This window comes from Chelon labrosus, assembly GCF_963514085.1.
Source record: "Chelon labrosus genome assembly, chromosome: 8".
In the NCBI taxonomy this organism is placed as follows: Eukaryota; Metazoa; Chordata; class Actinopteri; order Mugiliformes; family Mugilidae; genus Chelon; species Chelon labrosus.
In genome coordinates, this window is record NC_140358.1 from 10,004,781 (window position 1) to 10,021,362 (window position 16,582).

Below are 16,582 nucleotides of genomic sequence, written 5' to 3' on the forward strand. Positions count from 1 at the left end.
CTTAGAGCCTTGTATGAATCTATCTCAACGGCTCTCATGAAATCCAACATCTCAGTTTAACATTTGTTTGTTGTTTGAATGAAGATGTTGAAGTGCATTTAGGGGATCCAGTGTTTTTGTTTGCAGCTGTATCTCAACATAGGCTTCAGGCAGAGTGCATGTCGTATGTGCAGTCATACGTATTTTTAATTACACCGTTGTTAATCACTGACATGTGATCCAATATCCTGCTCACTGTGATGCCCTGCACTAAATTCCCAGGGTGTTCATAAGAGATTACATTGACCCGAGGTAATGAACATAACCAGCAACTGAACCTGTAATTGGACCAGGATGATAAGCTAATTATTTCCATCTGCTTACAAGAAATGTCTCCTGTTGTATTAAAGGATGGCAGTTTAGGGAGCGTTGCAAAGGGAGCTCCTGTGTGATGTGTGGAGTTTAAAATGTAAACCTGTTTTGTCATCCATGCTTGCGGTACAGGTAAGTCTCTACCATGTCAGTGCAAACATACTAATAATAATACACAAAACATCATAAGAAGAAGACATACAATGCAATATTATAAAGGCAGATTTAAGTACATAGAAATGAGCTGGTTAGATGGAGTAAGCTATTTTAAAAAGATGTGTTTTGAGTCGTCTGGATTTGAAACATGTCAGAGTGTCTGTGTTTTGAATGTCAGTTGTTAGAATGTTTTATTGCTGTTCATTTGTAAGAAGTTGCAAGAGAACCAGGATTTAATGTCTGACAGGTGGAAAGGGCAGGGGGTTGAATAGTTGAATCTTTGTAGACAAGTAGAGCAAGGTGTCATCTGTGTAGGAATGAAAATGAACCTTATGTTTGCAGGAGATATTGCCAAGTGGAAGAAGATGAATGATGAACAGTAGTGGACCCAGGACGGAGCCCTGGTGGACTCCTCCGGTGACGGGTAAGAGGGGTGAGATCTGAAAATGCCATGAAAATTGGTGTAGACATTTATGAGCCCCACAATATATATTGTAATAACTATCCCCTGGAGTTTGTGTTTTGTGCTAATTAGTTAACATGCTAATACGCTAACGTTTGCATGGCAAACAGTTCCCCTGCTAAATATCGGTATGTTAGCGTTTTTTTATTTTTCTGACGTTCAAATGGAACTTATGACTTTGTGGTTTTGACATGGGGATAGTGCTGCTAGGCAGTTGTTAGCAAAGCTAATTTAGTTAGCAAACAACCAATGTAATGTAAGAGATCCAAAGACAAAATGATGGGGTTATTGCAATATAAATGTTTTTGTGACATATTATACTATCAAGATGAAGCTTCAATGCAAACAATTTAACATATATTAACTCAAGATCCTGAAAACAGACATGACACCAAGCATGTCATAATTTGTCAACTTGGACCATACCAACATATTTTTAGATATTTTAGAGCATCATTTGAGCATATTAGCATGCTAGTGTTTTAGCATGCTACAGAATTTAGCTCAAAAGTTGAAATGGCTGTTGGTGACATTAGTGTGTATTTCTTTCTGTATTTCTTGTTTGTTTAACAAGTTTACCATAAAAGTATACAAAACTGAAGCAAAAAGGAAGGGGGCAACAAGAAATATGCAATTAAATAAAAACATAACAGACAAGGTGGAGGTCAAGATGCTGGAGTGGTACTGGAAACACTTTATGTAGGTCAGAGGCGTCAAACATACAGGGAATTTTGCAAAGTGCAAACATTAAATTGAAGACATTAACTGCAATTTTTCAATAAAAGTAACGGGTCCGGCCCCCTTAAGATCAGATCGGGCTGTATGTGGCCCCTGAACTAAAATGAGTTTGACACCCCTGGTATTTTAGGGCATCATTTGAGCATATTGTCATGCTAATATTAGAACTGAGCTCAAAATAGTTGTTAGTGTTGTTAATGTGGCTGCACAATAATGTGCAAATTCTTCACATCTGTTTATTCCAAGGGCTTCTTTGGCTATAACTCTTTTATTAAGTACATCTCGCTAAAACTATTGCAGTGGAACAGTTCTTGTTGAGGCTGTCATTTTGTCTTCCCCATTTTTATTACGTTTTGCCAAATGAATAGGAATATGTCTTTCTGTAACAGCACCACAAACTGGATCCTTCAAACTTATTGGTTAATTGGTTTAAATTTATTGGTTAATAGAACAAGAAGTAGACCAAGATTAAACTCACGCCAGTTGGTGTATTATCTTCCTAAACACATATACTGGACACATTTATTTTCCTACCATGTCATAGTTTATGTGTATTTCAAGTTAGCTGAGCTATCCCTCCAAGTATTTCTTTCATTGATCAAGAGGAACTTGTGATAACAGAGAAAGGTTTCAGTCCATTTTAAATACAGAATGCATTAGTTTACTCTTTCCTCTTTCTACATGACAGGTCTATTTGTTTCTGTAGAACAATAAGGCATCATTTGAAATTGTCTATTTAAAGTGCCACACTATGAATACAAGCGTGTCTTGTTTTTTATATTTGTCATTGTTCATTTTTTATGTCATATTTTGTAATTGTCCTCCCCTGAAAACCCTCTCTTCATATATCCATGCAAACTGTATGCAAATATCCAGAAGAGAGAGCCATTTCCTGCCTCATGCCCTCACTAATTTACACTCCCTAATCACTCGGCCCTCGTCGCATTGTGCGTCCTGTTTTTCATGTCTCACAGATTCCACTGCCCGCTCTTTTCATTAATGAACTAATCTCTATGCTCGGGGTTGTGCGTGGAGGGAAATGACACTCCACCTCGCTCTTTCATTCACAAATATAATACCTGTATTGTAGTGTAGTGGAGGGGGAGGCATTGAGAGCTTTTTGTAATGCAATAGGAGTAGATCAAAGGGGAAAAGATTGCTCCTCTATTATGGCAACATGTCTCAGACTGAGGAACAGAACAGGACGGCACAACATGGAAAGGTCTGCCATGTTTGCTATTTTTTTTCTAATTTTTTTAGCTGCTGGTGACCCACATGAGCCTCGGTTTCTCTGCTTCCGGTCCCACTCCATCCCCCCCCGCTGCGGGCTGCAGGGCACGACTTGCCCGAAATGAGATCATACTCCGGCTAAGGTGCCAAACAACCGAGGCCCAGGCGCTCCAACATTCCCCTGTGCCACCCCAAACACTCCTCCCACTCATCTGTGTGGGCACTGCCACTCTCAAACAAATACTCGCCTATGTAAACACCCACAACCCGGACACAAATACAAGCTTAAAAATGTGGATACTGGATGCAAACGAAGTAACCTTCTAGTGTACACATTTAAAATGCTCTACTTGATTCTTCCAGTTACATTATTATGCTCAAACAGAGACACACATGCTCTCCGGTGTGCACTCTAAGCTATTACAGTGTCCTTGAAAGGGTTATGAGACACATGGGCACCTGAGCTCAGACATGTAAAAGGCCCCTTCACCTTCCTACAAGAGCGTTACGCCACAAAATGAAAGACATATTAGTAGATTCACGACAACAGTTAGACTATTTTGTGATTCAGTCTAATCTTTCGTATTTCTTTGTGGTTATTCTGTGTTCATTTTAGCCATTTTACGACGGTTTATTTCCAGTCATTATGCATCTATTTTTAGCCATTTTGCATCTGTTTTAATCATTTTGTATTTCTTTATGTATTTTGTGTCTTGGTGGTAATTTTACATATCTTTGTGGTCATTTTTGACCATTTTGTGATCATTTTGCATCCCCATATGATCATTTTGCAGGTTTTTGTAGTTGCTTAAGTGTCTCTCTGTAGTAATCTCGTGGTTCTGTGTTACAGACTGTGTTTCAAGTGAACCCCAGAGTCTGCTGACCCCTTGAACCCCCAGTCCTGTTAAGGTATTCACCCATGACAGTGACAGTTCAGGTTTTTCTTTCTGTCTGAATGCCAACAGGAAACGCCAGGGCTACTTTAACCCATTGCGAACACACACACACACCTCCTACCCTACCACACCATCACCAGGCCATGTCATCTTTGTTCTCCATCATCACAAGATGTCAAGTTATGCAAGAAAATATCTGTGCTAGGACACATTGCAGAGCTCGGAAGTTGTTGAATTATACATTATTTATGAGAAGGAGACAAAGTTGCATTGGATTTTCCTCCCACAGGTGTATAAGTTTGTGGAAAATTTGAGAAAATGTAGGCTCAATAGCCAATTAGGTTATAAAACCAACACTGTCTCCTCAGGTTGTTGCTATTCCTGGACTGCTGCTGCAGAGGAGATCTGTGGGATCTGCTGCCCCCTGGTGGCTGAAGGCCGTCTATTCTGATTACATAAAACAGGGTGTGTGTGAGTCATCACCCCCCAGTGAGGACAGATGGGAGGTGTGTGTGGTGTATTGTGTGTAGGACTGGGCGGAGAAAACAGCAGTGAACAGTGAAATAAGGGCTTCCCCCTCTCTCTCTCTCTTTCTCCCTCAGTCTCTGTTTTTTTCCCTTTTTTTTGGTGGGTGAGGAGTATCAGTTAACACCATTGAAGTGCTGTGACAGTAGAAACAGACAGAAAGCGTTAGAGCTTCAGTCTTGTTTAATTTAAACTGATACAGTTCCTCACTAATTTAAAGATCTTTGGAAGTGGATACAAGATTTCATCTTCCTCACACGCTCTTTTTAGATCATTAATGAACATGACAGACACCAAACAGGAAGTGACGTTTCTCTCTTTGTTTAAAGTTACTATTAAAGGATTAAAGGCTGCATCTGATGGCATTTCAGAATGGAGCTTGTACAGATATCATGAAGATGTGAGCTGCCAGCTAGGATAATGTTGTAGACACACACACACATGTCCTGTTTGGGAGCTTTGTGTCAAGTGTCTGGGTGCAGTTAAAGACGAGGTGGCTCTGGGATGCTCAGGCATACTGTTCGTGTTCTTCGTATTGTGAGCCTTTGGGTACTTTGCGTTACTGAGGATGTCGTGGACAATTTGAATGTAAACTGGTCAGACAAGAGCGTGGAAACGTTTCTGATGCAGCTAGTGGGTTTGACTAAAGCAGGTAAATAAGCCTCTGACTGAGCACTACGTGGCTTTCAGATGAAGCAGTGTATCGTGTCAGTGGGGCCAGTCATTAGCCTGAGCTGATGTTGTGCAGCCAGTTTATTTTAATTATTATTATTGTTTTAATTTAATGGCGGTTTAAGAGAGACATAGTATGAGCACATTTAGGAGTGTCTTATCATACGTGCAGTAGACAGCTTTAGCTTGTCAGTGGATGGCTCCTTAATGATGGAGAGGCAGACAACCAGAAACGCAATTCAATTTGTCTTCATTATTTAAGTATTTTCCTCTGTAAAGCAAAAAATAAAATCTAAGAAAGCAATATTGTAAAAAAGTAATGGGCTCAATACTGCCCCCTAATGATGGAGGCTGGGAACCCCTGGCGGTTACTGAGAACTGCACTTGTAGTGGGTGTTTTTCCACCAGCAACCACACGGGGCAGCAGTGAGCCTATTTCATTCAAAAACATAATTTCACGAAGGTAGATTAAGGTCAGATTGATGCCTTTTTTTCTTTCTAACAAGAGGAAAGGTTTCAAGGATGAATACTTATTCCATGTCAACGTGGTGGCCCGGACTGTCGCCATTTTGGCAGTGCCTGACTGACCCACAGCCAAAGAGATGTGGAGCATGAGTGGAGCTGAGGCAGTGGGTGACTCCTAGGCAGACAGCTAGTAATTAATTATATATGACTTTAAGTCTTAATAAAATCAGGAGAGGTGTGAAAAAAAAAATCAAACCTGTTGACAGATTAATAATTCAGTTCTTCTAAAACGCTCCGAAGCTCTGGAGAGTAGCATGCTGCATAACAAAAATCATATTTAGTTATTCTGTCACGCACAGATGAAAAGGTAGGCCCTATATTGTTTTATTTGGTTTCAAATCTTAAACAAGAAAAAACAAAGCACAACACAATGTGACAAAGAAACGGCAGCGACGAAGAGCTCGAACATTAGGAGTGAACAGTGGAGGGTGAAGGAGGAGCGTGGGTACTGAGGTCTGATGTGAGTGGTTACTGAATCATGTCTGTCAACAGGAAACAGGGCTGACAAGAATAAAGTGACTAACAGAAGATAAGGATGTAAACTGGTGACAACAGATTAATCTAGTGACGCTGGGCTGTGAAGCGCTGCACCTAAAGGCAGGAAGAAAACATGTCACACAGATTTGTTATCACCCTGAACAGATGAGGAGAAATATTCCAAATAACACGATAAAAAAAACAAAAAAAAAAAACACATCAGATTAAACACAAGGGGACAACTTTGACTGGATTAATTGTTTTAAGGCTGCTATTTATCAGTGAGACATTGCTGCTACAATGTGTTTGTATACTGTACTGCGTGTATATTCTTACACATAATATGGGCTGACAGGAAAGTACAAAAATCTGTTAATGTAACATCACAGTGACTGGTTGAACTGCATCGACCACTTCTGTTTACAGCTTCATTTTTCTTTTTTTGCATCTCCACATTTCTCTTTCTCTCTCTTTGTGTCCCTCCACTCTTCCTCTTTAAAAGGTGTATGGCCCGACGTAGATGGAGAGTCTGAGGGCGGAGCTGGTCTGGTAGTTGCCCTGGTAGCTGACCAGAGGGTTAACTGACACCATCTCCAGGTCCAACGTGTACTCTCTGGGGCCCGACACGGCACGGGCCAGCACCAGCATGGCGCTGATGTTATTGATTTGCTGGAGAAGACAAAACAAATACTATTGAGCAGACTGGCACAGCAGGTGGGACTGATCACATCGACTCTGTTCTGTAACATATCAAAATATCTTCTGGTAAAAAGAAGGACTATTGCTGAGAGTTGCTTCAAAGCTCCTGCACATCCACACAGATGTTTTCACTTATTATGGCTGATAAAGCTCAGGTTGATGTCGTGCTGAGCTGTGCTGGAAATTACCTCACAAAAGTTCATGAAACAACTGTTCTGTCCAGACAGATTCTGCTCTACTAGAAGAGTCAGGGAAATGTCAGTCAAATTTAAATCAGTCAAATAAAGTAAAAACTTGTAGAGGAGTGCGCCGCATCTGTGTAGGGTCAACAAGTTTTAAAAGAGCATTGGACCGATGTTGCTTTTCATGGGAACTTGTAAAAACACTAGCTAATGTTTTCTGTGGCTTTGAAGGAGCCTTTAGTAATGCCGTCATGCTTATGCTGGTCCAAGTTAAAGACTATAACTTTAGCTTGGATTAATGAGGCAGGTAGGATCTACTTTAGAGTTCCATTATTGGAAATGTCATATTCTGTGATTTTAGAGCTTGATCCATTCAGGATATTTTTGCCTCTACACAACTGGTGTACAGGTTGCATGTTTGTTTGTATTCATAGTTGAAATAATAAAAAGGTTTAAAAGCTGTTTAGCTCGTGTTGAAAAGGCACAGTTCAGTGAGAAAGTTATTTAGACATTCAAAACCATAATAAAGTTAGCTTTAAAACAAAATAGGAAAATCCGAACTACACACACTCATAACTCATGCTTTCAGTTACATTTAAATTATTTTATAACTGTTAAACTATTTTGCACACGTTTCTTTCTCTTGTAAAACGCAAAGTTTAAAATGCATGTTTTATTGCCAGACATATGTGTTAGACTAAGATCACTGAACTTCCTTGTTGTTCCACAAAGCACTATTAAATCATCTATTAAATTATAGAAACATTCTCAGGATTTTTAGGCCAATAAACATTAAATTCTTTGTAAGAATGAAACGACATAAATGACTTCAAACTACTAGTATAACTAGTATAAGTCAAAAAGTCCCTCTTATTTTTGTCTAGGTGTGAATAAAACTGGTTTGTACAGTCTGAGCACTATGAGATAAAACTCTTGGTAAACTTAACCAACAAAAATAACATCAGTACTCCGTCACACTCCCCTCAGCCCTCTCTAACAGCTCTCACCCTGATGTAAAAGTCGCCGTTCTCGTCACCAGAGCGAATGCGGAAGGTGTTGTAAGCCCCGGCAGAAACGCTGGTGGCCTGAATTTGGAAGATGTCAGAGGGGACGGAGCGCTCCGAGGTGATGCTCATGTAGCGGTGGACAATGGAGAAAGGCAGCTCTCGACAGGCGGGCTTGTTGACGGGGCATACACAGCGGCTGGACACACACAAACACACACAGAGTTTGAGTACAGTAAGTTCACAGGCATTTGTCACATCAGAAGCAGCAGTTCATAAATCTGCCAGCAGAGGGAGTAATATGACTGAGAGGAAAGCTCCTTAAAGTTAAACAAATATTGAACAGTAGCCATTTTCCCCTATGTTTTTCTAAAACACATTTTATACTACCAAATCATGTGGGATATGTTAATAGTGACCCACACCTGTTACCAAGCCAGCACTTGTTCACGGCTGTAATAGTTTTCTTATTGCACTGGAACGTGTTCAAAAGAAAAGGTTGCAAAGTTGGACTCATATGTGGAAAAAGTAATTGGGGTAATCTTGCAGCTGGAGCCGCACTCAGCACAGGGGCTGATTATACTCTGATCACCAGCACATATTTGAGTAATTGGGAAAAGGTGTGTGTAAGCGTGTGTTTGTGTTTGAACACACACACAAGCTTTCATAAGGTGTCACTCACTTCTCAGACACTTGTACGTAAGGGTCTTGGCAGCGGTTGTTGTCCACACATTGGTATCGTCCATGGATGTTCACACAGGTCTGTTTCTCCGTACACTGATGTTCACCTGTTTCACATTCGTTTATATCTGCAGAGGACAAACAGCCCATGATGTTCCACTGAACTGGACGAGAACAGAGCCGCCACCAAATGAACACGCACTGACTCAGTGCAGCATTTGTGAGTCTTGAGGGAACATAGAGGAAGGTGTTCACTTCGGGAGGAAATGGAGGCGGGTGTGCTTACCCTGGCACATTCGGGTGCCCAGCAGCTGGTATCCGTCTGGGCACACACAGGAGAACTTCCCTGGTTCGTTGACACACTGGAACTGGCACAGGTAACTGGAGTAGCTGCACTCATCGATGTCTGACAAGTTACAAGTTCGGGTTTTATTTATTATGCAACATTACGAGCAATGAGGAACAGAAACAGAGCCGGGGAGTTTGACTATCACACTTTGATCCTTCATTAAAGGCAAGAATGAGTCCCTTACCGTTACAAGCAAAGCCATCAGGCCCAAGCTCGTAGCCCTGATCACAGCGACAAAGGAAGGTGCCATATGTGTTGTAGCACCTCTGAGAGCAGGGGGCACCCATATCGCATTCATTCACATCTACAAAGAGGAAAGAAGGAGAATAAACTAAGTGCATCATAACTGACCAGAGCATCCAAAAAAACATTCACAGGTTCTGAGATGAAATTTGAAATGAAGGTTGACATCAGAACGACGGCTCCAATAAATTTAAAGTCCTTGAAAACATATTTTCTCAATCAGCTTGTTACAAAAACTAAAGAGGTCCAACATTCTTCTGCCAAAGCTGAAACTGTTTTGGTTACACTAAAAAACAAATGAGACGAGCTCTGTCAATAACAATTGATGTCAAGATCTGTTCATCTGTCCCAAATAAAATGTAGCATTAGGGATTCAGTTTGTGGTGACAGTTGTGGCTTATGTTTTAGTGTTTTATGTCAAATGATGAAGAAGCAGATTAGCAGCTTTTCTGTGTTAAACCTCTAATAAATAAATCTTACATTTATTTGTCACATATTTCAACATGAATATTTAATGTTAATGTTTTCAGAGGCTTTACTTTTTGTTCAGCAAGAGAAGAGCTAAGAGTTTATTTATTTACTCTGATTTCTGTCGTACTTATTGTAGAGCACAGCCCTGTTAACTATACACAGCTGCAGTTAACAACAGTCTAAGGCATTTAAGATTTCACATACAAATGTATCATCATCTGAAACAATAAATGTACGTGTAACTGGTCGTAAGAAATCAGCAATAATCTTCATTATCAATGAAACTCTATAGTGAGTTTTTAAGCCAAAAACTGTGACTTTTTAGAAAAATATTTCTAATTTCAGTTTCTTAAATATGGGGACTGTTGTATCCTTGTGCTTTTAATCTAGTTTTAGACTGTTGGAGGGAAAAGGCTAGCTTATTGATTATTTAAATCAATAAATCCCCTATTAAAATAGTTGCATATTTAGTTTATATATTACAGATTAACCTTCCAAATGGTTAGTTACATTAACTAATAAATATGAAAGGGATCAGCAGTTCCTTTGCTCTAAGAGGTAAAATTAGTTTTTTGGTTTTGAACAGAGCAATCTGGCAGCTTCCCAGTCAGAAACGGTAATCTGATGTCACCATAAAGCAGTAATAATAATCTAAATATTATCAGCAAACAAACCGATAGCGATTTGTTTTCTTATGTGGGTCTTGTTTTAGGTTTCTGAAATCTGTTTTGCTGCTGACCCTGTTCACACCAGTTTACTGCTCTCCTGCCGACCATGATCTACTATACGCTGACTAAATACCTCATACAACCTCTCTTCCACAAAACTGATCTGTGCCTTTAAATTGCTTCTGAATGGCACCGGGGAGGGACGTTGAGAGAGGGGAACAGAGATAGAAGCCAGCATAACATACAAAAACATTTCCTCGTATCTCTCAGTAATTTCTTCGCAGAAATGTTTCTGATAAGCTTATGCATCAGTAATAATAATTCTCTTACATAATATGTTATATTACTCTACTGCAACCATTACTATGGGATAACAAGTACTTTTACTTTTAATACTTTCATACTTTTATGTAAGGAGGATTATGCATGTAGGATTTTACATGAGTGGAGGCTTGTACTGTTATATATTTACTTGACATAAATGACATTAAAACTCACCAATGCAAGATCGGTTGTTTCCTGCCAGCTGGAAACCAGGTTCACACTGACAAGAGAAGGAACCGGGGACATTGACACAGCGATGCTGGCAGTATCTGTACCTGCACTCATCGATGTCTGAGAGAGAGAAATAGCTTCAGAAGGATTCCTGCAGGTTTTTAAGCTCCAACAAACAAACTTTAGCTCAGACTGTGTCTCGGAAAATGGCTATATCCAAGTTGGGCTACACTAACTACAGGAGAAATTCATATTGTCTCACCAATGCACTCTGTGCCAACCTTGCGGTAACCATCCGGACACTGACAAGTGAAGGCCCCCAGTGTGTTGATGCACTGCTGACTCGGCTGGCAGTCATGTTCGTCTCGCTCACACTCATCGACATCTGTGTTTGTGGGTGAAATGAAACAGAGAAAACACATCATGACTGACAGATACAGATACAGTGTGACTGAGGTGATGGCATCTTTGTTCCCCTCACTTGCACCCAACAGCTGAGAATATCATGTTGAGTCATGTTTGCTGTCTCATGCAGGCCAGATGAACACCTCGCCATCCTCCAGCACAAGTAAGATACTCGCCGCAAGTCAGTTACTTAAAATGCAGCAGCTGTCCTCGTGTGAAATCTTCCAAATTCCTACACTGCCTGTCTTCCTCCCGTGGACTCATACTCACTCACACCCACACAGATTGCACCAACACACTGCCTCCAGTCCCAACACCTGCTACGGCCACCTGTCCCTCACAATCTGTGGCCACCAACAATAAATTTACACAATAACACACACACACACACACAAACTTAATGATCACTCATCCTGTGACCACCTGTCCACCTCCAGCCCCCAGACGCACAAACCAGACACCCACCCACACAGCTGTCTCCATGCGGCTCGTAGCCTAGAGGGCATGGGTTAAAGGCCTCGGTGGGCGTGATGTGGGGCTCTGGAGCAGGGATGACTGAAGCAGAGCGGGGAAGGCACAGGTAGCCTCCGTAGTGGTTGAAGCACTTCATTTCCCCTTTGCAGGCATCTGGAATGGTCTCACATTCGTTTATGTCTGATGGAAGATTCAGATGTGGATATTAAAGCACAGAGTATATAGATAGAGATAAACAGTTAAAAAATAAAAGGACATAAGAATAAACTGCACATAAAAGAGAGATTTACCTTTGCAGTGCTCAGTCTGAGGGTCCCAGTGATACCCATCTGTGCATTCCTGCAAAGCGAAGCAAAGAAAGAGCGAGTGTGAGAAAATGATGGAAAGAAAGATGTGAACAGTTCCTCTGAGCCAAGTAGTTGCATAATATATTCATAATACATAATAAATCCAGAGTAGTGAGATGTGAAAATATAAGCAGGGGATAGAGAAACTTATTTCCTCTGTATTCGCGCAGGAGTGCTGGGCCGAACAGACGAGAAGTCTATTTCTGTAAAAGGTTGTGTGACATTTTAAACTACTTCCCTGGAACCAAATGTCACATCAAAAACAAAGTATTTAAGGCCACTGTTTGGAAAGAGGGTCATTATCATTCAGGGGAAAAATCCTGCTGTGATGGAAAGGAAAACTAAGGCCTGAAGAAACGTGGCATTAAAACCAAATTTATCCCCAGCAACGGCCACTATAAAGTACGGAGAGGGAAACATTTATGTGGAACATTGAACAAGAAGAAGATGGGGTATTAAGAAAGAGAGAGAAGAGAGGGGATTTGAGGCCAGCACTTCAACATGAGAAGAAGGAAAGATGATTCAAATAAAAGGAAAGGAATGAGCAGAGAAGAGAAAGGGAGAGTGATTCATCCATCTTTACCGTGTAGGTGTCACTTTCTGTATGTTGCTGTGAAATCGCACTGCGGAGGAGCACAGACACACATATGCACACACACAAGATTGACACACAAGCACCCTGCATACTAATGCACTAATTAAAGGGAGATGGGACAGGAACACACATAAAACATGCACACAGACACACGCACAACTTTCAGGCAGGTAGCTGTGTCCTGCAGACGAGAATTGCGATGTGAAGGGCCGTGGAGGAGTGGTATCTGTGTTTCAGAGAGAGACAGAAGGAAATCACATAAAAAAGACAACATTACAAACATGAAGTAGTTCGGGTCAGTCTCAAATCGGTCTTAAGCTGTGAGCTGCTCCCAAAGCTGAAAAAAGATAAATCAACTTGAAGCAAAAGCACTGGAGCCAGTTTTTAAGAAGTCAGTCAGACCACGAACGGTTAGCCATTTGGACTTGGTTCACCGTTTGTCAACCAAACAGTACCCCCTTGATCACAGCAAGAATAACTGGAATTAAATACTCTGCCAGGTAAAAACATAAATATCGTGACGAACTACGACCTTCGGCTGAAAATAACCCGAGTCAACAGAAATACTTTCATATTGGCTGCTTACAGAAAGCCCTCTGTGTCTGCACACTGGCAGCCGCTGGAATAACAGTCTCGCTGAGCGCCGCCTCCAGAGGTTTGCTTTGTATCAGAGCTGCGTCGGAGGGGCCACATAAATCCCAGTCATTACTTGCATATTTTATAGCAGCATCTCCTCAGCTCCTTTAGTTTGTGAAATTAAACCTAAATGAGTAAATTTGTCTCTGTAACAAGAAGTTTACCTTCCTAAAGATGTGTTGAGTCTGTTGTAACTTTAACTTTTTACTTTATACTTCTACTGCACTTAATTTCAGATGGAAATATTGTAGTTTTACTACTTGCTTTTACATACAAATCATGGCCTATAAAATAAAACATGATGGACTGTTGTAGTTTAAAGGCTCTGAACACCCACACAGGTGTTTAGTGGTTATGTGGCTGAACAGTAGGAAGACTGCAAAGCTTTTACATGTGTGGTCACCAATTGAGAACAATGCATCTGCGATTTGTCCTACAACAAAAACAAAAGAGGGGCAGACATCCTGAAAAAAGAGCCATTTTTGTTTTATTCATGTGTGTGTACATGTTTCAAGTCCTAGTCGGCTGCAAAATTTAACTGCAACAGGTGCCATTAGGGTACTTTATCTTTGAATGCAGTTTTACTTTAAACCTAATCACGTTTGTACTATGGTAAAGAATCTGAGTTCTTCTTCCACCACTGGTCTTTTTCCATAGTGTTCTGTACAGAGTAGAATAGTCATGAGGTAGCTTTATATTGAATTATATTTGTCTCCCAGTAGAGACATAACCATCCCTCAGTTATTTTTCCTGAAAAGTTTAAACTGACTCAAACCATAAACAAATCGCCCGTTCCATCCCTGGCAGACCAAAAAAGTACAAGTAATAAAGAAGAAAATCCAAGGAAGTGCTGTTTTCAAAGTGAGTGAGCTCCAGCTAAAATACATGACAGGAAAGTTATAATCACAGCCTGTCTACGTGCATAGACTCACGCTCTGACATAAACTCCAGAGGCCACATTTGCAGGCATTGCTTATTGTTGTATTTCAGGTTGAAACAAACACAAGGCCGCAGGATGACTTGGACGCTGTAAAATACTCGATGGATGACATCACAGGCCGTTAGTGACCTTTCGCGGGGTGAAAAGCAGCAAAACATACTCTCGTACAGACAGCTCAGACGGGAACACATACCACCGTGCAATCAGACGGCCGCAGTACGTGACCTCCCCGAACTGGCCAGGCAGAATCTTACAACCAGCAAGAATGTGACTCAAAACCACCCGAAAACAAACTGACCATCAGCCCGGGGTCCACTCACTCACTGGCTACTCAGTGTGGGCAGCAGGGATGCATGGGTGTCGCCTTGCTGCCGCTGGAGATCAAGTGGCGGTGGACCTCTGGAATGCCCGTGGCAAGGATGTGGGCGCCGGTTCTCAGCTGGGATGCCCTGCCACTGCAGTGGTTCCCAGAGTATCAGGTTCTGGGAAACCCCCCCATGGTTCACATAGGAGGACAGCTGGTGCCAAACCACCAGCCGCTGCTCCCCTAACCTCTCATCTCTCTGCAGGATGTGGAGGAGGATCTCAGAGTTCATTGTCTGGCAGTGACTATCACTGACAATGAGAAACACTGATTTACTAGAGCTGAAACAACTGTTTGATTAATCGATAAGTTAATCAAGAGAAACTTCACCAGAAAGCATTTTAATGAAGAGTTTCTGTCACTTTTCAAGTAAACACTCAACACTTGTTGGTTTTAGCCTCACAAATATGTGTTTTCTTTGCTATTCTTTGTTAAAATAATAATAAATTAAACATTTTTGGTGTTTTGGACTGATAGACAAAATAAGACTTCTGGGAACTTGCCATGGACATTTCGTGTAACTATTTTGACATGTACTAGACCAGAAAAACAATAGACTAAATAACAGATAAATGGACAAAGAAAAGAATCATTATTTGCAGCCTCAGTTTAAAACTGTAAATATTAATGTTTAGTAAAATAATAATAAAGCTATTCTTAGAAATCAAGTGTGTTTATCACTTGGGGCTTGGCTCGGCCTCAGGTCAGCAGTCTGACCCATTTTTAAAGTCACACAATCAGCACAACTTAACAAGCGAAATGTCAGACGTCCCAAAAAGTGACCACATGGGTGACCAGAAAAAACACAGCTGGACCACACACACACACACACTGAGTGTAGACGGCAAGATGGTCATTTGTTGTACTGTATACACATCTAGCTTTGTGTTGCTGTGCTCGGCTGTGCGTGGAGCAGCCTGAGAACATGGTGGCCCAGTGCGCTCCAGCTGCGCTCTGTTACTACCTGCAAATCCACAACCAGGGGGTCTCCATCTCCCACCTAGTCCCACCTGACTCCTGTTCTAAGAAATGCCACAGGTAATGATGGGTGGTGGCCTGTGGGAGAAATTCACACACTGTAACTGTAACAAACGTTCTCCTGAGCTGCTCTGCAGTCCCAGGGGTGATGCTGCCATGTCTCCTTTAAAGAGAGCAGACAGTGTGACGTGAGATAATCGGCTGCTCTCGTGGGAACAGCGCTCCTTCCTGTTGTCTTTATAAACCCACCTGATTCACAACAGTTAAGTGGAGCCGTCTGTTGAGCTGTATAAACAGTGATAAAACTACACTGTTAAATCATAGCGAGGTTATTCGGGTTTAGAGAGAGTTGGCACCTGTTTGTCCCAAACTGTCTTATTGTTGTTTGCCCCACTTAGTGACTAAACTGAGATTGTGACACTGACTTTCAATGTTGGATAAGAGGAGTGAGGTGGAAGAATTTTGCAATATACGCTACAATAATACATGTCCTCTGACTCACTGCCTCTCTTCCTGTCTAACCCCCTATTACAGTCAGAGCCAGAACTACCCAGACTGTTAGCCACGTTATCTTGGCTCGAGCAGGGAGCCAAGTGCCGCTGGGAGAGTACAGCACTGAGAAGAGCAGCGGTGCAGCTGTGACGTGTATGGCCTGTACCAGAAAAGTGGGAAAGATCTCACCTCAGTTATTTTTTCCTGAAAAGACTTTCAAACATGTTAAGTCATCCACCAGTTCTGAACTTCTTTCATGAGTATAAGACATTGAAGAAACAGTAAAACTCACAGATTAATCTTTGCCAGTGGGTATTCTGTCTCTCAGTGTCCCCTCTGACCAGTGTGTCTTTCTGCTGGCTGCGGTCGTCCCGGCTGAGTTGGCGTCCAGAAGTGGTCCCTTAAACTCCTGCCTGTTTGACCCTGAGAGAGTGAGTGGGGAGACCGACAGCTGGAGCAGCTGAACACATGCAAAGGGAGGGAGAGAGGGAGTGAGCAAGAGAGTCTGAGGAGGAAGCGAGGGAGG

General features: G+C 41.6%; 1 protein-coding gene across 1 annotated transcript; it reads right to left on the minus strand.

The window, feature by feature from the left end:
* Nucleotides 1-5,856: 5,856 nt before the first annotated feature.
* efemp2a (EGF containing fibulin extracellular matrix protein 2a) lies at nt 5,857-16,479 on the minus strand. The gene is made up of 11 exons (XM_084549573.1): nt 16,349-16,479; nt 12,635-12,872; nt 11,995-12,043; nt 11,696-11,884; nt 11,088-11,210; nt 10,829-10,945; nt 9,133-9,252; nt 8,886-9,005; nt 8,601-8,727; nt 7,922-8,117; nt 5,857-6,702 (listed from the first exon to the last, which is right to left on the minus strand). Exons 2-11 carry the CDS (start codon nt 12,734-12,736, stop codon nt 6,529-6,531), a joined length of 1,317 nt encoding a protein of 438 aa, XP_084405699.1. The 5' UTR covers nt 12,737-12,872; nt 16,349-16,479; the 3' UTR covers nt 5,857-6,528.
* Nucleotides 16,480-16,582: the final 103 nt, after the last annotated feature.